Source organism: Marmota monax, unplaced genomic scaffold (genome assembly GCF_021218885.2).
Source record: "Marmota monax isolate L192 unplaced genomic scaffold, Marmota_monax_Labrador192_F-V1.1 WCK01_AAM20220418_F8-fsc00177, whole genome shotgun sequence".
Taxonomy (NCBI): domain Eukaryota; kingdom Metazoa; phylum Chordata; class Mammalia; order Rodentia; family Sciuridae; genus Marmota; species Marmota monax.
In genome coordinates this window covers 2,646,832-2,668,168 of record NW_026694922.1, presented here as the reverse complement: position 1 = coordinate 2,668,168, position 21,337 = coordinate 2,646,832, and the positions used below count along the sequence as shown (strand labels likewise).

Genomic DNA, 21,337 nt, shown 5'->3' with positions numbered 1-21,337 from the left:
ATGTTCTCTGGGCCCATCTCGGTAAGTCCCCTTGGAGAAGGGGTGGGATCGGGGCTCCTGTCGAGCACCCTGGGAGGTGGGGAGCCCAGGTCCCCAACCCTGCAGATGCCACCGCGTCATCCCAAGTGCCGTCCTCTTCCTGACCAAGAAAGGGCGCTCCAAACGCCCAGACGGGCTCCCGCGACCCTCACTAAGACCACAGTGATGCCCAAGGCTCCCACCCGCTGGCCGCCACAGAGACTTTCCCACAGTGAGCAGATGAGAGGCGCACAGCAGGGCTCAGAGGCTGCGGGACCCAGAGGGGTGAGGGCACAAGGTCACCCTGTTCTTCTCCTGCCTAGGAAGGGGGCAGCATGACCCTGCAGTGCACCAAGTCGGCGGGACACTGGAAGGTAGGGAGGGGGCCCGGGCCAGGGTGGGAGGACACAGGTCAAGCCCCAGTCCCTGGGACCCCGTTCCTAGCTCACTGAGCCCCCACCTCACTTGGGGGAGGGGTCTGAATGCCCATCTCACAGAGGACACAACCAAGGCTCAGAGAACAGGACCCGCAAGGTCACGCAGAGAGATTGAACTTGAACTTGGGTCACCTGGTTTCCAAACTTGAACTGCCACCGTCTTTGGCTGCCATTAGGGTCGTCACTGCCCACTGGATGAGGCAGCTTTGTGGGCCACCATCATCTAAACATGTCCCTCTTGGGCACAAACTGAAAGCCAACATCATGTACCCAAAATAGGTGGCCACTGTAAAAACACAATAAAAATGTGATTAATTTTTAGCTGAATACTGTTGCCTGAGAGACTACGGGCGATCTCTTTTTGGAGAGATAAAGAAAGAGATTAGTAGCTGGGTGTGGTTTGCACACCTGTAATCTCAGGGGCTCAGGAGGCTGAGGCAGGAGGATTGCGAGGTCAAAGCCAGCCTCAGCAATAGTGAGGACCTGAGCAACTCAGTGAGATTCTGTCTCTAATTAAAATGCAAAATAGGGCTGGGGTTGGGGCTCAGTGGCTGAGTGCCCCGAGTTCAATTTCTGGTACCAAAAGAAAAGAAAAAAAAAGATTAGTGAACTGTGGGGAGGGGCGCGGGGGACACAGCGATAACAGCACTAAGACCTAGGCCAGCGCCATTTAGTCACACGGTTTTCTATCCGGATTTCTTTGATCTGTCTATGTTGAGGGGGAAGAAAAGCACCATTTTAAGAACTTGGAGGTCCCTCATGAAAGTTCAGATTTGGAGAATGTCTTGAGACGCTTCCACCGGGCAGAGGTCCCGGGTGCTAGACAAAAGCCACTGTTCCGGGGCCTGTGTTCTCAGGGCCCTCACCTCCCTTACGGGCCTGGCCCTGGAGGCCCTGGGGAGTCCCGGTTGGCAAACCCCCTTTCACCTGCTTTGCTGGACTCTGGGTCCTGGGGACGCCCCCAACACCCTGCCCCACAGGATTCTGATGTCCGCCCATGTCCACCTTCTCTCTGGCACAGATGGTGGTGTGGGACGAGGAGGGCTTCCAGGGCCGGCGGCATGAGTTCACGGCCGAATGCCCCAGCGTGCTGGAGCTGGGTTTTGAGACCGTGAGATCCTTGAAAGTCCTGAGTGGAGCGTGAGTCTGCAGGGAGACTGAGTCGGGGTTAGGGTGGGGGACCAAAAGGGACCTAGAGGGGGGAGCTGGGACTTTTACATGTTGTCAGTCCTGTCTTCCCAGGCTCTAACTGTACCTGTGTCCTCTAGTGTAGTGCTGAGGAGAGTGCAGGGTTGCCATGTAAGGTTGTGCAAGTTGTGCACTGCCCAACTACAGGGCTGCCATTAAGGTAGTCACTGCCCACTGGATGAGCCAACTTTGTGGGACACCATCCTTAGAAATGAATGTTGAGTCTAGAAATGTCCCTCTTGGGCATAAATGGAAAGCCAACACCACTTACCCAAAATAGGCAGTAGCTATAAAAATACAGTGAAAAGTGTTACTAATTTTAAACTAAATACTACTGCCTGAAAGACTGCGTGTGATCTCTTTTCAGAGAGATAAAGACACTAGTGAGTGGGAGGAGGGGCGGACACAGCAATAACATACTGAGACTTTGTAGACCAGCGTCATTTAGTAGTCTTTTCTGCTACCGTGAAGTTCTACATCTGCACTGTCCAAGTTCAAGGTCACTGGCCACATGTGACCGCTGAGGATTTCAAATGTGGATAGTATAGCAAAATGTGGTGGTGCATGCTTGTAATCCCAGCGGCTCAGGAGGCTGAGGCAGGAGGATCGAGAATTCAAAGCCAGCCTCATCAAAGTGAGGCCCTAAGCAACTCAGTGAGACCCTCTCTCTAAATAAAACATAGAATGGGGCTGGGGAAGGGGCTCAGTGGTCAAGTGTCCCTGAGTTCAATCCCTGGTACCCCCCCCACCCCCCAGGTGCCTCTCTGGGTTGGGGTCACCTTTGGAAGCGGTAATTTAGGCTGAGCCCTTTGGTTATTGCTGGGACAAGGCTCCCATCCACTGGTTGAATTATTTTATTTTAGTTAATTTCATTTATTGAATTCAAATTTAATCAGCTGCCTGCTGCCAGTGGCTATCATAGTGGCTAGAAGGTTCTAGAGGGTTGGAAAGTGCACTGGAAGGAGAACAAGGTCTGCATGTGAGTCCCTTAAAGCTATGCCTGTGAGTGACACCTGAGGTCACCTGGGAGGATCTGTGTCCTAGCTTCTGCTTCCTGCAACTGGGGAAATGGAGCCGGGGTGGGGGAGGCCAGGAACCCGGCAGGTCCACCCCTTTATCTTCTATGCAGACAGGAGACGCAGGTGCACCGGTGCCTGCCTCCTGTGCCTGTCTTTCCCTAGGGGAACACAAAACTGAAGGGGCCACATGGCAGGCCACTAGGGCAGCAGCACCTGGTAGCTGAGGAGCCGCTCCACGCTCAGAGACGGGGTGGTGGAGAGAGGCCTCCCTTGCCAGGTCCCGCAGGGTCACAGGAATCCCGCTGAGGCCCCGCAGCCTGTGGTCAGCCTGGCACATTCCCAGAGCCCCTTGAGTGGAGCAGTCCCGCTCCCTGCGGGACACACGGCAAGCGGGTGGCCGCTGGTGTTGGGGGCCCAGGGGTCCCCTGGTGGGCACTGAGCTGGGCGTGGTGGGGGGTCTCGCAGCGACCCAGCCTCTGCTCCGCCACCGTCGCAGCCCCTCCCCGAGGGGAGCCACCCCAACTGTGTCCAGGCCCTGCCGAGAGTTAAGGGTGGCCCTCCCTCCGTGTGCCCGCAGGTGGGTGGGCTTTGAGCACGCCGGCTTCCAGGGGCAGCAGTACGTGCTGGAGCGCGGCGAGTACCCGGGCTGGGACGCCTGGAGCGGGAACACGGCCTACCCCGCCGAGAGGCTCACCTCCTTCCGGCCCGTGGCCTGCGCTGTGAGTCCTACCGCCGGGCCCGGGAGGCTTGGGCCTTTCCAGGGGGCGCTGGGCATCAGCCACCGTGGGAATCAGGGTGCATGACGTGGGCCGTCTCTTTCCTCTCTGACCCTCAGTTTCTTCTTCTTGAAATGAGGTCCCAGTCCCCATGTCCTGGGGAACCAGGACACAGACCCCGCCAGCTACTGTCCACTTACAGCAGCTTTGGTTAGGATGTCAGCACCTGTGGACCCCTGTCCCTCTCTTCATGACTGGGGGCTCTGGCAGAAGGTGGATGCAGGGAGGCAGGTCCCGGTGGGGAGGAGGGGTACCATGCCTCTCTCCCAACTCATCGTGCCCTTCCGACTTTATATTTTACTGCCCTTATGGGGTACCGGTAGATGTGGGTTCCTTTACTCCATTTTACAGATGAGAAAAACTGAGGCTCACAAAGCTATGTTTTATTTTATTTTCACCTTATTTATTATTCATAATTCGGGGGGGGAACCTGATATGTTAGAATAAGAAAGTAAGTTGCTAATAATTATACCTATGAGACAGGAGCCTGCTTCATAGTACAGGAGATGCTTTCTGTTCTGGTTGGTGATTGACAGATGACATCATGCTATTCTTGTACCCATTCCTATATCTGTGTCTACCTATATCATCAATGTATAGTTAGGTACACGTATTTTTGTTATATAAGTGAAATTATAGGAGCTGGGGATGTGGTTCAGTGGTAGAGCACATGTTTAGCATGTGGAGGCCCTGGGTTCCACACTCAGAACCACAAAAATAAAAAAAAAAATGAGTCATAATGAACTTCAGGCCTGGATACCTGCTTTTTCCACTGGGCAAGTATATTACAATCATCCTTCTGGAAAGTTATATCTCATCTATGATGTCATTTTTCATGGCTTTCTAGTATTCCATGCTGTGGCTAAGAAGTCCATTGGCTCCTTTGTTCTACAAATAACCAAGGTGCTGAGCATGTGCAGGGTCCTGTATCAGGCTGTCATGGGTCCAATCACTAGTTCCATGCTCATCCCTCTAGCCCAGAAAATGACCCTGAAAAGTAGGTGCGGTTGGTTCTGTTTCATAATTATGAAAATGAAGGCTCAGAAACACCATATGACAGGTCTAAGCTCGCCATCTGGTAAGTGGCAGAGTCAAGACTGAAACTCAGAGAGGTTCTCGTCTTTTCTGTAACCCCAGGTGCAACACCAGATTAACATCTGATTCCCTAATGTTGGACATTCAGATTGTTTTCCCCCCTTTTTTATGATGAACATTCTTTTTTTCTATGATTTTTTTTGTGTGTGTGTGTGGAAATTTCTGGAAGGATAAATTCTGGAAGCACAAATGATGTATATCTTATAAGGTTCCTGGTACCTCCTGCCTTAATGCCCTTCCAAAGTTTGCTAAGAAGGCTGAGCTGGGAGACTGGGGCAGGCTGTGGTAAGGGCAGAGGCTCCCGGGTTTCCAGCGGGCTACCAGAAGATCTGACCCTGTTCTCTGTGCCTGTAGAACCACCGCGACTCCAGGCTGACCATCTTCGAGCAAGAGAACTTCCTGGGCAGGAAAGGAGAGCTGAGTGATGACTATCCCTCCCTCCAGGCCATGGGCTGGGACGGCAATGAAGTGGGCTCCTTCCATGTCCACTCTGGGGCGTAAGTGTGTCCAAGGCTCCTTGTAGCAGGGCAGAGAGAGGATGTTGGGAGGGGTGTGACACTTCCTGTGAAAACTATGTGCTGGGGGCTGATGCATACTCCAGAGGAGAATACCGAGGCACAGGAGGTATCAGGAAGGATGTATGGGATTGCAGATGATGGAAACCCAGACCAAACTTCTTTTGTGTGTGTGTGTGTGGGGGGGATTGAACTCAGGGCACTCGACCACTGAGCCCCATCCCCAACCCTATGGACAGGGTCTGGTTGAGTTGCTTAGGGCCTCCTTGTTGCTGAGGCTGGCTTTGAACTCACCATCCTCCTGCCTCAGCCTCCCGAGCAGCTGGGATGACAGGCATGCGCCACTGCACCAAGCTTCTTTAAACCCAAAGAATGTTCACTGGCCCCCGTAATTAGCTTCAGGCACTGCTGGAGGATGGAGCTGCCTTCTGGCTCCTGCTCTGCCTGCCTCCGAGTGGCTGTATTCTCGGATGAGTGCCTCCCAAGTAAAGGCAAAAGTGGCAGCTGGGTCCTTAAGTACCAGCCCCAGGGAAAGAGAGGGTCCTTTTCTCAATGAGGATACCATCGAAGTCCAGGAAAGACGCTCATTGGTCCAACTTAGGTCATGTGGTCCCTTCTGGACCAATCACAATGCTTACAAGAATGGGATGCACTGATTGGCTAGGCTGGGTCACATGCTCATCGCTGAGGTCAGCTCCATTTTCCCAGGTTGACTGCGAAGGCTCCCTGTGGTTCGTGAGTCTTGTTTGAGTCTCTTTCAGAGAGAAAAACAGGGCTCAAAAGCAGACACCAATCCTTGTCCCGAATAACATAGGGATCAGCGAGTTGAAACATAGCCATTTTCTCTAAAGTGCCTCGTGGGAAGAGAGGAGGGATCAGGGCTTCTTCTTCACTCATTCATTTGCCGAATATTGATGGGGCTCCTCCTCTGTGCCAGGCGTTCGGCTGGGCCCTGGGGGACAGTGAGCCACACACGTCCCTAACCAGGAGGCTGCCTGCTGGCGGGGAAGCTGACATTTTACAAATGATCTTCAAATTATCAAATTATACGAATGCTTCGAAGGTACAGTCAGGGACCGTGGCCTGATTAGGGACTGGGTCAGATGGCCCTGATGACGTAATGAATTATACTGGGACCTGAAGGGACACAAAACTGGGCCAGGCGAAGAATCGCTGGGAGGATGTTCCCGGCAGAAGAAACGGCACGATCAAAGGCCCAGCGCCGTGTGTGTGTGTGTGTGTGTGTGTGTGTGTGTGTGCACGCGTGGCACATCCAGGGCCATGAAGGCCGGGGACCGCTGGGCCGTCAGGAGTCTCTCCCATCCTTTCCTGACCAGGGTGGGTGCCTCTGTAGGGTGACCGTCTCTTTCCTTTCCTAGATGGGTTTGCTCTCAGTTTCCTGGATACCGAGGTTTCCAGTATGTGCTGGAGAGTGATCACCACTCGGGTGACTACAAGCATTTCCGGGAGTGGGGCTCCCACGCCCAGACCTTCCAGGTACAGAGCATTCGCCGGATCCAGCAGTGAGCTGCGCGGAGGAGCGCATGCGCGCGTGTCTGTGACGGCCTAGCTCTGGTCGCTGCACCACCTCTGCTTCTGCCTCCCCTCGCAACCCCGCCAACCCGGCGCCCGTGTCCGCCAGTCCATGCACAGCACAGAAAACTCAAAGTAATAAAAAAAAAGAAAAGAAGGTCTGGTGTTAGCTGTGCTTGTCAATTTTACTGATCTCAAAGAACCAAGTTTTAGCTTGATTCATTTTCTCAGTGATTGGTCTGTGCTTTTTTGTCTGTGCCTTTCTATTTTTTTTTAATTTTGAGACAGGGTCTTGCTAAATTCCCAAGGCTGGCTTGAACTTGCCATCCTCCTGCCTCAGCCTCCCAGATAACAGGGATTACAGGCATGCACCACCATGCCTGGCTACAGGTGTGTTATCTAAGTTCCAAATACTATTAGAATTTTCTAGATACTTTATTTTTATTTAATTTTTAAAATAGAGCTGGGGTTTGAACCTAGGGCCTTGTGTCTACTGGGCAAGTGTCTACGATTGAGCTAAACCCCAGTCCTATTTTTGTTAACTTAAAACAAATCCACTGTGGTCCGAGAACATGTTCTATGAGGTCTCAGTCTTTTGAAATGTACTGAGACTTATTTTGTGACTGAGTATGTAGTCTATCTTTATGGACTAATAGGAGAGCTTGAACACTATGTTCTGTTGTGAGTCGGTGTTTTTCCAATGCCAGTCAGGTCAAGTTGGTTGGCAGTGTTGGTTAGATTTTTCTAGATTTCTGCTTATTTTCTAAAGATTGCTGTTTGTCAATCATGCAGGGAGAGCCATTCATGTCTCCCACTAGGGTTGGGATTGATCTCCTTTACCATTGTCCATTTTTCCTACTTTTTTCTTCAAGAATTTTGAAACTCCCTTGTTAGGTGGACATTTATTGACGATGGCTATCTTCCCCACAGATCATTCCTAACGTGGTTTGGAAAGCCACACAGGCAGGAAGCCACCTGTCTCCCACATGGCAAAGCCTCTAATGCCCCTTTTCTTCTCTCCAGTTCTCTTACATAGAACATCTAGTAGTACCTCATTTAACACCCTTGGCCTTCTGAAGAAAGCCCATAAAACAAAGAAAGTCCTGCTGGGTGCTATGATGCACGCCTGTAATCCCACAACTTGGGAGGCTGAGGCAGGAGGATCGAAAGTTCAAGGCCAGCCTCAGCAATTGAGTGAGGCCCTAAGCAAGTCATCAAGACCCTGTCTCAAAATAAAAATAAAAAAAAAAATAAATAAAAAGGTCTAGGGATGTGCCTCAGTGGTTGAGTGCCCTTAGGTTCAATCCCTGGTACCAAAAAAAAAAAAAAAAAAAAAAACCAATTTAAAAAAACCAAGTCCCGGGCTGGGGTTGTAGCTCAGTGGTAGAGTGGTTGCCTAGCATGGGTGACGCATTGTGTTTGGTTCTCAGCACCACATTCAAATAAATAAATGTCCATCAACGGCTAAAAAAAAAATACACCAAGTTCCACTTTGCTTGCAGCCTGAGAGTTTCTCTCGCCCTCTTTCTTCTCTGCCCACCCCCCTTGTTCTTTGCTTTTTCTTTTTTATATGAATTATCTAAACCTGGCTCTTTTTCCTGGATCCCTGGGGCCCATCTTCCTCTACCCACAAATGTCCCTAATCTGTTGAGAGGGACAGGAAAGGGTGGGAATCTGAAGAGGGCAGGAAAAGATAACATGTGCCGGCTCAGGAAGGGGAGGCGAGAGTTTAGAAATACTTACATTCAGGAATTTCTAAGCTGCCTGTCATCATCCCCTGCAGCCCTAGGTGGTCTTCTATAAAGAGGACCGTCCCCAGGGAGCCGTGCAGGAGATAAGACAGTGTGAGGACCCCACGAGAAAGGGGCCATCTGGGAGCCGCCGGGGTCAGTGGCCTCTGCTCAGAACTTAGGATCTTAGACCTTCAGGCCCAGGGCTGGGAGGAAGTCAGCTCCGAGGTTTGGGGAGGGGGCGCTCAGGTGGGGGAGGCCCTGGGAAACCGGGGGAGATGGGACACACAGAGTCCTTTTCCTGGCCCAGTTTGTTGGGGCCAGAGGAGGGGAGATGGCAGGGGAGATGGCAGGACTGGACGGGTGATAAGGAGAAGGCGGGGGTGGGGACAGGCCCTCCTTGGTACTGGCCTCTGCTCAGACCCCCCCTGGGACTCAGTCCCTGGACGCTGGGCCACCCTCCTGACACCTCCACATGAGACCACATACAAGTCAACCAGAACACATCCCAAACTCCACTTTTGGAATGCACCAGGCCTGGGGGCCTGGGGGCCTGGGCGCCTGGGGGCCGAGAACTTGCCCAGCCTGCAGGAGGCTAAAACAGCCTCAGAGCCCAGTTGCTATCACCCTCTCCAGTGGCGCTGCACTGGTCCAAGCACCCCAGTCTCTCCCCTTTGGGTTTTCCCTGCGTCCACCTCTGCCCTTACCTGTTCCCATCTCCACTTAGCAGCCAGGGTGCTCTGGTTACTAATGCAAGGAAGATCTGGTCGCTTCCGCTCAGAACCTTCCCAGACTCCCTCTCCTGTTCCAAGAGAAAAACAGACACAACTTTTCCCTCTCATCTGTCTTGCCCGGGGCAACTCCAACCTCAGGCCCCTAGGTTGGCCCTTCTTTGAATGTGCCAGGTGTGTGAATCAGCTCTTCACAGATGCCACAGCCTGGGGGGCTTAAACCACAGAGCTGACTTCCTCCTGCACCACCTCCCTGGTGACTCGTCCTCGATATAGACCACCTCTTGGATCAGATTAGGATTCCAAAGGTCCCATTTGTACCCTACCTCTTGACCTAGAACACCACTGATAATACTGTGTTCACCTCTTTCACATTCGATATAATTTAAATCTCACAGCAACTCCTTGACATCATTACAGTCTCTTTAAAACCCAACAGAAATTTAAGGCTCAGAGAGGTGAAGCAACTTGTCTGAGGTCACCCAGCTTTGTAAGAGCATTTAGCCTACAACCGGTTGTTCAAGATTTGGGGAGTGTATTAAAGAGATAGTGGTAGTTTGAGGTTTACAAATAGAAAGTTGCTGAGTTCATGTCTTCCCTTAAAAGAGTTAAGAAAGCAGCCCCTCGGGTTTTGGTATGAAGAATGGCACAGCTTCTTATCCACCATCGGAATGTGTCCCTGGGGGCTAAGCAGGGAGCATTTGCTGAAGGAAGGAAAGAACCTCACTGGAATTTGATGGTGGCTCCGTGATGAGCCAGCTCCGGCCAGAGCCAAGAGTGAGGCAGGCAACCATAAAAACCAGGTCCCCAGATGTGAAAAGAGACAATTTGTCAGGGGTGATCTCAGGAGGGAAGGAAAGAGAGCGTGAAATTCCTTTTCATATCTTGCCAAGAGACCAATTTTCCTGTTGTGAAGGAAGGAGCTTCAATTATTGAAGCTATTTGGTCAGAAGTAAGTGGTCGGCAGGGAACACGCATCATCCAGAATGCAGCACTCAGCCAAGAGGACTGACCACCAGGTTCAGGACCGGGGAGTCCCAAATCGGCAAACTCTTGGCCCAGAGAGGGGCAGGGACTTGTCCAAGGCCACACAGCAAGCACCATGAAAGCTGCTGCCCCTGACAACCTCACCCTCAGCCACTCATGCCTGCTCCTTTGTCCACCCCGTCCTCCCTGCGGCTCCTCCCCTTCCCTCTGTCCACCGGCTTCTTCCACCACTGCCCCGGAGTCACTCACTGTCCACGAGCTAACTCTTTGGCAGGAAGCCGGCGCCGTGTTGCACCTGTCATGGGAGGCTGGGGCTGGAGGTGGAGAGTTCGAGGCCAGCCTCAGCAACTTATTGAGGCCCTAAGCAGCTCAGTGAGACCCTGTCTCTAAATAAAACACAAACTAGGGCTGGGGATGGGGCTCAGTGGCCAAGGGCCTCTGAGTCCAATCCCTGGCAACAAAACAAAACAAAACAAAACAAAACAAAAAGCAGCATCAGATCAAAAGGAAGGAGCCACCACTTGTGCTGAGGAGGGGCAGGAGCTGGAGGTGTCACACACCTGGGCGTGTGGGAGGAGGAGGCGGGAGAGGAGGAGGGCTCCCAGAGGAGGGGAGAGCTTCTCCTGCACCAGAGGAGCCTTGGCAGCGCGTCTATTTATTATTAACGAGGACCCAGCAAAGAGGATGACGGCGACGACGCGCCAGGGCCTTGCGTGCGAAGCCAGAGACGGGCGACGCGGCGCTGGGCGGGGGCCAGGCCCCTGCCCCAGGAGGGCGGGAGCAGGTGGCGCCCTGCCCCGCCCCTTCCTGTCGCCCCCGGGCACAGCTGCGGCGATGACCAGATTAATGGAGGGGAAGCAGGGCGGGCAGGGGCCCTTCCTGCCGCCAGCGGCGCCTCACATCAGCTCCTGGGCAGGTCTGTGGCACTCCTGGGACGCTGGGCAGCCCGGGGAGGAGCAAAGACTCCCTCTGCCTCCTCTAGGAGGGGAAACGCTGAGCGGTCTGGTCACTGGAAGGGGACAGGGATGGTGGGCACAGGACCCCATCTAAGCGGGAAGAGGCCCCTCTGGATCCGTGGCTGGAGCAAAGGGCTCTTGTTTCTGGGCTTGAGGGGTGGACCGTGGACTGCAGGTGCCACTTGTCCCCAAAGTCAACCTGGATCACCTTCTATGACATTGATGCCCTCCCACCGTTTAGCATATGTGCCCCCAAATTCCCTCTCCCTGGCTTTCTGTGTCTCTAGACATTTAAAGAAGGGTCTCTTGCCTGCCGGTGGCTCAGGCCTTAATCCCAGCCGCTCAGGAGGCTGAGGCAGGAGGATCTCAAGTTCAAAACCAACCTCCGCAAATTCGCGAGGTCCTAAGCAACTCTGTGAGCCCCTGTCTCTAAATAAAATATATAAAAGGGCTGGGGATGGGGCTCAGTGGTAAAGCATCCTTGGGTTCATATTCCTGGTACCTAAAGATAATAATAATAATAATAAAAAGAAGGGTCTCTGTTTCATGAAAATCAAAGGGAGATCAGTAGAGGAAAGGGACTTGGGGCGGAGGCCGGGAAGGAGGGATACTGGCCAAATTATATTGTTATGTTGTGGTATGCACGAATATGTGGCAACAAATTCATCATTATGTACAACTATAACGCATAAGCAAGTGGAGAAAATAAAATAAAATGTAAAACAGAGAGAGAGGGAGAGGGTTCTGTCATTTACATCCAAACAAGCCCTGATCTTACTCTCTGGAACCCACTGGAAGAAGCAGACAGCCGGCCTCTCATCCCCCACCCTCCACCCCCGCCCCAGCGGGGACCCTGGTGCCTTCCACCTGTGAGAAGGTGAGCCCCCTTTTTTTCCCTGTAACTAGGAGCTCTGAGCCCTTTGGTGCGGGACGCCCAGGGCTTGGTGCCCATCATCACCCTCTTTTTCGGTCTGAGTCATTAGGCACCCCTGGCCCAGATGAGGGGGCTGAGGCTGAAAGAGACCCTGATGTGCTTAAGTCTGGACACAGAACCAGAAGCAGAGCTGGGGGTCCAACCTGGGCCCCCTGACTCCGTCCAAGAGAGAGAAGCTTGTGTCCCGATTCTGCCTGGTGGGAGGCTGACCTCTCCTCTGCTGTCAGCTAAAGGCTCTGGCACCAGCTCACCAAAGTTCCTTAGCACCCTTGGTCTCCCCCAGCCCACCTGGCTCTTCCCGGGCTCAGGTCGTCTCCGAGGCCAAGAATCGGCCTCTAGAGACCTGCCCCGCACTGACACCTGGTGGTAAGAAATGGAAACGCACCCACCAACCCCCTGTCCGAGGTTGGAAGTCTTGCTCTTGGGTAGGAGGGTAGAGGGATGGGGAAAAGGGGATGAGAGTTAGTTCCTAGGAGGTTAGGACTCTGAGATGAGATTAGGAACCCGGGCATCCTTTATTACCCACATATGGCTGATGTTCTTTTGGCAGACATTGGGCACTTGTGAAACAAATTCCTTTCCCTTTTCACCTTGGCTCCCAGGATGCTCCAAACCAATTAGTTTGCTCTTATCAACTGCATGGAGCTGACTGACAGGAATCTGGAAGGGGAACTCTATCTCTGATTCTATATCCCTTTCCTTGGGTCTTCTTTTCCACCTGGTTTTTGTTTTGTTTTGTTGGTATGAGGGGTTCAATCCCGGGTGTTTAACCACTGAAGCCCATCCCCAGCCCTGAATTACCTAGTTGCTGAGGCTGGCTCTGAGCTGGCCAGCCTCCTGCCTGGGCCTCTCAACTGGGATGACAGGCGAGCGCCACCGCACCTGGCGTTTCCTACTTTGTTTTCTGATGGAGAAATTCCTTCTTGTTGGGCTGAACTCGGGGGCTCCTGCGTGGCAAGTGCTCTACCACTGAGTCACACCTCAGCCAGGGGGTGTCTTTATAGCCACTTCACTCTCCTCAACTTAGGGACAAGAAGGGACAAACCAGGACGATTCGGTTAGAGAGAGCATGCTTGTCTGCTGGAAGCTTCTCCCTGCAAGTGGGCACAGGAACCGCCGCCTTGCAGGCTTTCGTGTGGATTCAGGGAAGCGCTGAGGGGTTATTAGCCTCCACTCTGTTTGCCGTGTCCCCAGGGCTCTGTGCTGTTTGCTTCGGGCCAGCCAGAACGCAAGAGGCAGCAGGGCATCTGTCACTGGCCAGCCACCCTGTGCTCTGCAGGCCCAGCAGGAGCTCCTGCTACAGCCTGGTCCCGGAGGCCAGCCCCTGCCTGCTCCCAGAGCACTTGGCTCTGGAACCCCGCACCTCCCGGCTGCAGGCGCCCTGGTGTTCCCAGCTCATGCGCAGAGAGCCAGATGCAGCTCATAAATAAGGAATGTACTGTTCTGCAGAGCGGCTGCGGCGGGGCCGTGCGGGGGCGGCGGGCGGGAGCATAGGCGGCCCCCGGAGGCAGGGAGGACCATGCAGGAGGTCTGGGACATTCGGAAGGGATGGGGTGACAGTGGTGGGAGGGGGCCCCACAGGGGAGCACCTGGAGGCAGACCCTGGGGGCTACACGTAGCTCAGGTACTTTCCTGTAGGTCAGCTCCGCCTCAGTCTACCTGTCTGTAAAGTGGGGACATACCATCCCCTGGGGCCGTTTAGCTATTGCCTTTGTAGCACTGGCCCCAGAACCTGGCACAAGGTACAAGCTCACTAAGGGTCACTATTTGCCCCAGGCTTCTTCAGCAGTTCTCCTAAGAACTTTGTGTTTATATTGTGGGGGATACCAGGGGGTCTGGGGTCCTAGGGAGAGGGCAGAAGACCATAGAGGGGATGCAGGTGACAGGAGCAAGTGCTCAGAGCTGTTTGAAGATGCCACCACCAACCCAGACAGGCCAGCGGAGTCCCTGAGGGGGGGCTGTGTCTCTGCAGCCATTGCAGGTGGGCCTTGGGGTGCTCATTGGCTTGTAAGGGAGAGGGTGGTCCTTGGACAGCAGATGGAGCTGGGGACCCTGGGCGCCCTGAGACTGCACTGTCGTCACAGTCGTGTTGGAGCTGAGACTCAGATGGGCCTCCTCTGGACATGTTTGTCCATTTGTGCGATGGTTCCCACGAGGCTTCCCAGAAGCACAGCATTTTAAACTTCAAGACTTGGTGTGCTTGACCCACGGACACCTGGGGTCCAGCCCTGGAGATGTGGGTGGGGGTGGGAGACAGGTCAGGGTGCGCCCTCCCTACAGATGGACCAATGGATGAGACCTAATCGCACCTTGAGATCAGCCTGAAGGAGAGGGGTCCAGTCACCTGGGACGAGGTGATTTCCTAAGAGGAACCGCCGTCCCCCAGAGGTCAGAGGAGGCTCCCTGGTGCCTAAGGGCTGGGAGGTGTGCGGCCGGCGGGGGGTGCCTGGGAGCTGGGTGGGGGTGCGGGGCGGGGCCTTGAAGGCGATGCTAAAGGTGGCCTTGTGTCCTAAGGCCAGTGAGCAGGCAGGGGAGCTATGGGGTTGTGCTTTTCCAGACTCTTCCGGCTTCTTCAAGGGAACAAATAGGAGGGGGCCCCCATAGGAAGCGACGGGGCAGGGAGCGTGGTGGCGACTGGTGGGGGGCGGGGGTGAGGGGAGCCGGCCGGGGAGGGAAGGCGGCTGTGGGCGGGGGTGTGTCTTTGTGGTCTTAAGGCTCTCGGCCCCGCCTCCGGCCCCACCCCGGCCCCTTCTGCCCCGCCCCTCGCAGCGGTGGGAGGGAGGAGAGGGCAGCTGCTGGGCGGCTGGGAGCGCCGGGAGCAGGTGCGGGGCGTGCAGGGCTCTGTTTGCAGATGGATAACAAGATGGGGTGGGTGGGGTGCACGCCCGGTCCCCCTTCTCTTTTGTCTGTCTGGACACAAAGACCCAGACAAAGCAGCCGTGGACTGAGGACGGGGCCTGCGCTGGGCTCGCACAGGCCGGAGACCCAGGGGAGGCGGGGAGGGGGTGAGGGGCGGGGCGGGAGGGGGTGAGGGGCGGGGCGGGAGGGGGTGAGGGGCGGGGCGGGAGGGGTGAGGGGCGGGGCGGGAGGGGGTGAGGGGCGTGGCGGGAGGGGGTGAGGGGCGTGGCGGGAGGGGGTGAGGGGCGTGGCGGGAGGGGGTGAGGGGCGTGGCGGGAGGGGGTGAGGGGCGTGGCGGGAGGGGGTGAGGGGCGTGGCGGGAGGGGCAGGGCAGGCGCGGAGGCCCCCTGACCCAGGCAAAGCCTCCTGGCCCCACAGCCTCGCTCTGGGCACTAGAAAGTGAAGAGGTTGGCCAGCTGGGGGTCCCTGAACTTTGCCATCCTGATGGTGGGTCTCCTTCTCTTTTTGGGAGGAGAGTACCAGGGATTGAACCCAGGGGCACTGCTTGACCACTGAGCCACTTTTTTATTTTGAGATGGAGTGGACAAGTTGCTTAGGACCTTGCTAAATTGTCAAGGCTGGCCTCAAATTTGTGGTCCTTTGGCCTCAGCCTCCTGAGTCACTGGGATAGCAGGCGCCACCGCGCCCAGCCTGGATGGTCTCTTTTATAAGGAGAAGAGATCCTGGTTTCTGGAAAGTGGAGAAAACACTTTCAGATCCTGTCCATGGAGGAGAGGCCCCCGGATAAAAAGTGACCAGGAACCCAATGAGACATAAACTGTCTTTCCCATTCCCATCCCCCCTCCCTTCCTTTCGTTCCCCTTTGTCTAATCCAAGAAATTCCATACTTCTCCTTCCTACCTTCCCTTGTTATGGATTAGCACCCACATATTAGAGAGAACATTAGCTCCCCAAACTGTTTGTCTAGATCAACCTCTTGTCTTTATATGTTACCCAACCTCAGATATTTTGTTATGGCTAAAGAAAATGGAGCTTAGATATAGCTTTTCCTGAAACCATGCATAGTCCTGGACTTATTTCTGCTACTTGAGACCCAGACAGTCCTGACATAAAATAGTGATTGATGCAGTAATCAATCAGCAGCTGGTGTAGTGTCAGCACTTGATAGATCAATCCTTCCTTCCTTTCTTTTTTGGTACTAGGGGTTGAAGCCAGGGGCACTCAACCACTGAGCCACATCCCCAGCCCTTTTTTGTGTTTTTAGTTTAGAGACAGGGTCTCACTGAGTTGCTTAGGGCCTCACTAAGTTACTGAGGCTGGCTTTGAACTTGTGATCCTCCTGCCTCAGCCTCCTGAGCCGCTGGCATTACAGGTGTGCACCACCATGCCGGCACCTTTCTTGACCACAAAGACTGGCTGTGTTACTAACTCAAGTTCCCACAAGCCCTCTGGACTTCATTAGGACTACAATATCAGTGACTGGCACTTGTGAGTTGACTTCTGTCTTTCCCCCCAGCCTGTGGCTCTGGGGTCAGGGGCTCTCTCCCACCTCTCCCATGCCAGGTTGGCAGGTAATGGGTGGAAGCTTCTCAAACCAGGTAGGCCTCAGGTTGGACTTAGGGTTGGCTCTACTGGGGAAGGCTGGGCCGTGTAGGGGTCATGGGGCCACAGACAATCCCCTGTCCCCATGGAGGATGTCCCCTGACACCTCCCCAGACACACCCTAATGCAGGCTCCTGCAGCTCCTTGCTGATGGCTTTCTCCAGCCAAGGGCACGTGGTCTGTCTGTGCCTGGAGCAGCCTGCAGGTGGCAAGGGGTCAGTGCACCAGGAACGTCCTTCAACCTGACAGGTGACAGTTGGAAGGTAAGAATCGTGGCTCCCTTCACCTTAGGTGGGCAAGTCTCACACAGACTCCCAGAGGACCGCAGGAGGACTCGGTCCTAGTTGTTCCCAGAACTTGCTCATAGTTATGGACTCAATTGTGGTCTCCTTCCCAAGTCCCCACGTTCAAGCTTTAACCAGTAATGTACTTAGACATGGAGACTTTAAAGAGTATAATGAGGGCTGGGGATGTGGCTCAAGCTGTAGCAAGGTCGCCTGGCATGCATGCGGCATGGGTTCGATCCTCAGCACCACATACAAAGATGTTGTGTCCGCCGAAAACTAAAAAAAAAAATAAATATTAAAAAAATGTGAAAAGACTTAAATATGTCTAAAAAAAAAAGAGGTATAATGAGGTCATAAGGGTGGGACCCTAGTGTCCTTCGAAGAAGAGAAAGAGACACAGGGTGTGTGCACAGAGGTCATGAGAGGTTCCTCAAAAGATCAGGAATGGGAACTCCCTGGGACCCACCTGCACCCCTCCTTGGTACTCGTCCCTGAGAATTAAAGTCAGCAAGTGTTGTGGTTTGGATGGAAGGTGTCCCCCAAAAGGTCACATGTAAGACAGTGCCAGATGGTTTGGAGGAGAAATGATTGGACCAGAGCCTTAACCTAATCAGCGACCTCGGTTAATCTCTGATGGGATTAACCGAGTGGTTATGGAGGCAGGTGGGGGGTGGCTGGAGGGGGTGGTGTTGGGGGTGTGACTCTTGGGTGTGTATTTGGTATCTGGAGGGTGGAGTCTCTCTGCCTGTTGGTCCCCACGTGAGCTGCTCTCCTCGGCCACCCTCTTCCTCCACAATGTCCTGCCTCACCTCAAGCCCGAGGAATGGAGCCTGCTGTCTCTGGACTGAGACCTCTGAACCACGAGCCCTCAATAAACCTTTCCTCCTCTACATTGTTCTGGTCGGGACTTTTAGTCACAGCAGCAAAAAAAGCTGACTACAGCAACCTATTTGAGACATATTTATACCAGTTCATTCACAACCGCCAAGTCACGGAACCGGCCCAGGCGTCCATCAAGAGATGGACGGATGAGGAAAATGAGGTGCGCCTCCACCGCGGGGTCCACTCAGTCACAGAGTGAGGTGATGTGCTTTGCAGAAATGGGTGGAACTGGGAACATCACACAGAAGGAGCTAAGCCAGACACAAGAAAGCTAAAGATCCTGTGATCTGGTGACTCTCATGAAAGTGGAGGGAAGAAGAGAGAAGGGCAGTGGACGGAGGGGGAGGGAAGGGGAGGGATGGTGTGGGGATCGATCACGTTGTGCTAGGTGCGTGTGTGGATGCGTTGCAGGAGCCACTGTCACGTGTGATTAAAATGCAACATGAACCAAGGGTGTTCCTTCTAGACAGAGGAAGAGCTGCTTCAGCCTCGGTCCCGCCCAGGGCAGGCAGGGCCCTGAGTGCAGCCAGAAGGCGCCCAGCGTGGTGGTGGGCTCCTTGTGCAGCTGGCCATGGGGCAGTGCCTCCCCTTCCCGGGGCAGGATGACGGGGCATGAATGCAAAGAGCGGCCCGAGATTCTGAGCACGGCTTTTGCAGTCCCAGAGCTCTGGGTCCTGTCCCAGCTTCCCTGCTGGCTGGCTGACTCCGGGGGAGCCACTTTCCTACTCTGATCTCACCTCCTGGTGTGTTGGAGGTGATACCAATACTCTCTCAGGGGGTTCTGGGAGGGACCAAGGGTAAAGCACTCACGATGGCATCCATGGGTCAAGTTCACTGCATCTGAAGGTGATTCTCGGGGGAGGGAGGGGTAGGGAAGTTTGGGAGCTGATGAGATTGCTGGAGAGTGTGTCCACTCCCGAGGGGACACCTCTCTAGGGAGACCCCTTTCCTGGCCGTACTGGCAGGGTCAGCATTCTCCCTCGGGTTGCAGGGGGTATGGTGAACTCGAAGGCCATCTCGCCTGCAGGTCCAGGAAGCCATGGTGCCTCCTGGGGTTGGGGGAGGTGATAGGTCCACTTACAGGTGAAAACTTGATTCTGAAGTGCGTCTTTGCTGATGCCTTCCTCTGTTGTCACGACAACCAACCCTCCATAAGAAGTGGCTCAAGTCACCTTCAAGAAGGCAGAAGGAGAACACTGTCGAGTCTCTTTGGGATGCTCTTTTATCTGCTCAAGGCTCCGGGGGCTCAAGTTAGTGTCACCCATAAACATCTCCCGCGAGGCCGAGCTCCTGGCCAGTTGTGGGGAGGATGGCGTCTGTGACTTGGGGTGTGCTCTTCCATGTCCTGGGTCTGCTCTAGCCATAAGGTGAGGGTCAGAGTCACACGGATGGGGATGTGAGAGGGAAACAGTTCTAGCTTTTGAATTTGCAAATCCCAGAGGTAGTTGTGCCAGTGCCCCAAGCCCAAAGGAAATGAAGGAGGTCACTCAAAGTCCCCAACTCTCCTTAGGAGAACAGAGGACACTAGGGAAGTTTGACTCACCACAGAGGCACTCACAGGTGGACCCAAGGAAGTCAAAGGACCACCTGGATCCCCGAGGAGACTCAGTTCCATCTTCCCAGCATGAAGAAGTGTGTGTGTTAGAAAACTGGGACAGATGACAGCCAGGCTGGCCCAGGCTGGTTTCGGGGGTCTGAAGGATGTGGGAGTCTGTTCCCTTCTTGCATTGCTCACTTTACGGCTCCCTCTAAGTCCTCCTGAGTTAGACACAGGGGCCCCACAGAACCTTCTAATGGTCCCCTCTGTTGGCCATTCCTGCTGTCCTGAAAAGACATCTCTAGGACCAACTAGGATTCATTACCACCCTCCTTTAAGAAGCCCCAGGCAACAGAAGTGTTATTGTAAGTTTGGAGGAGGGCAAGTGGCTGGATTTTGTTTTTCCAAATTCATCTTTGAAATGATGGGTTGATCCTCAACAGAGTTTGGGAACAGATTTTGAACAAGTGACTTGGGGATATACTCAATAGAGAAAGCGGTGAGCCGTGTGCGTCTTCTGTGTGCATGGAGAGCGCCATGCCAGACCCCACTCTGTTTTTGGTTTGCAGATGGGGAAACTAGAGTGGCGACTGAGGGGAGGTCACGAGCCTGGGTGGGGATGATGGGTGGGCGGGCTGCACAGTCTTCCTTGATTTCGCTCTGTTTCCTGGGGGTCCTTCTGACCCTCGACACTGCCAGGGTGGATGCTGGATCTGAGGGCTCCCCTGTGCCTTCGAGGTCCCTGCATGGGTGTGGGCCAGGTGTGTTAGAAGTGAGCTTATAGGAGCTGGTGCGGTGAAGCACGCCTGTCATCCCAGCAGCTCTGGAGGCTGAGGCAGGAGTTCAAAGCCAGCCTCAGCAATGGTGAGGCCCTAAGCAACTCAGTGAGACCCTGTCTCTAAATAAAACACAGAATAGGGCTGGGGATAGGCTCAGTGGTGGAGGGCCCTGGGTTCAATTCCTATAACTACTTCCACCCCCCCCCCCACACACACACACAAAAATGAGCTGTAGTTGTGTCAAAACGGGTTTGGATATTCTGAAGACCAGGCTGGTGGGTCCCAGCAAGATGTGCGGTAAAGAAGATGGAACTGTAAGGATGAGCTCAAACCCACCCCGGTCTCTTAACAGCATCAGTGAACAGCCGTCATTGTTTCTCATTGTCACTTTATCTGAGCAATGATGATGATACCATAGACACCACAGCCTGAAAATGAAAGGAGGTGACCAGTGTACTAATAAAAATGTTCTGAGCCCTTGATAAGCGCCAGTCACTGTGCTGAGGACCCTCCCTTATTTAGTCCACACGATATTATGTGGATTTTGCTTTATTATTTCCACTTGAAGGAATAGAAACCGAGTCCCAGGTCACACCTGGTTGGTGCAGGGACACATTGAAATTCAAACCCAGTCTGGTTCTAGAGACCAATGGAATGTTCTGGCAAAGTGGTTCTCCAGCTTGCACGTGCATTAGAATTCCCTGGGGGTCCTGTTAAAATGTGGATCTCTGGTCTTAGAGTGTCCGAGTCAGGAGCATCGGGCCACCCCAGATTTTGCATTTCTACCATTTTCCCAGATGACGCGGTTGGTGCTGGACAGAGTGTCAGCAGAATCACACTCCAGGGCCAGTTTTCAGTCTCCCTGTCTTAGAAGAGACTAGGGATTAAGGAGAGGGAAGTTAAAACTCTGAGCGTCTGTGTGTATCAGGGGCAGAGCCCCAGAGTGAAGTCACACACCTGGGTCCCATCTTGGCTCCGCTGCACCCAGGTGCCCATCCAGCAAGGTTACCCTAGAGGCCCACCCCGAGCCTCGCGGCTTCAACCCTCGGCGCGCCAGGACCTCTCCCTTCCCTCCTTTTAACGCTGGGTTCAGGTTTCTGTCCCCAGGTGTGCACGCTTCCAGCCCGAGCGCGCCTACCCAGCCCGAGCTCTCGCCGGCCGAGTCCGGCCCTGCCGCGTTGCCATGGCAGCGCCGCGGGCTGGGATGCCGGAGGCTGAGCGCACCGCCCAGCTCGCCCCTTTGTGCTGTGGGGGCGGCGGCGCGCTCCCCCACCCAGGCCCGGCAGCACCTCGCCTCCGGGGCCCGGGACTCTGGGGCCGGAGGACGGGGAGCGAGCGCGGGGCGGCAGGGGCGCGGGGAGCGGGAGGGGGGCAGAGGCGAGGGCGGGGTGGGGCGCCTGCGCCGGGCAGCCGCTCCCGCATTAAAATTTCATGGGCGCCGCAGCAGCTACAAAGACGACGCCGGCTGCGCC

At 54.5% G+C, this 21,337-nt stretch overlaps 1 protein-coding gene across 1 annotated transcript; it reads left to right on the top strand.

Moving 5' to 3' along the window:
• Positions 1 to 6,835, top strand: Cryba4 (crystallin beta A4). Its single transcript, XM_046427295.2, has 6 exons — positions 1 to 21; positions 342 to 392; positions 1,477 to 1,595; positions 3,240 to 3,381; positions 4,888 to 5,030; positions 6,428 to 6,835. Exons 1-6 carry the CDS (start codon positions 1 to 3, stop codon positions 6,573 to 6,575), a joined length of 624 nt encoding a protein of 207 aa, XP_046283251.1. The 3' UTR covers positions 6,576 to 6,835.
• Positions 6,836 to 21,337: the final 14,502 nt, after the last annotated feature.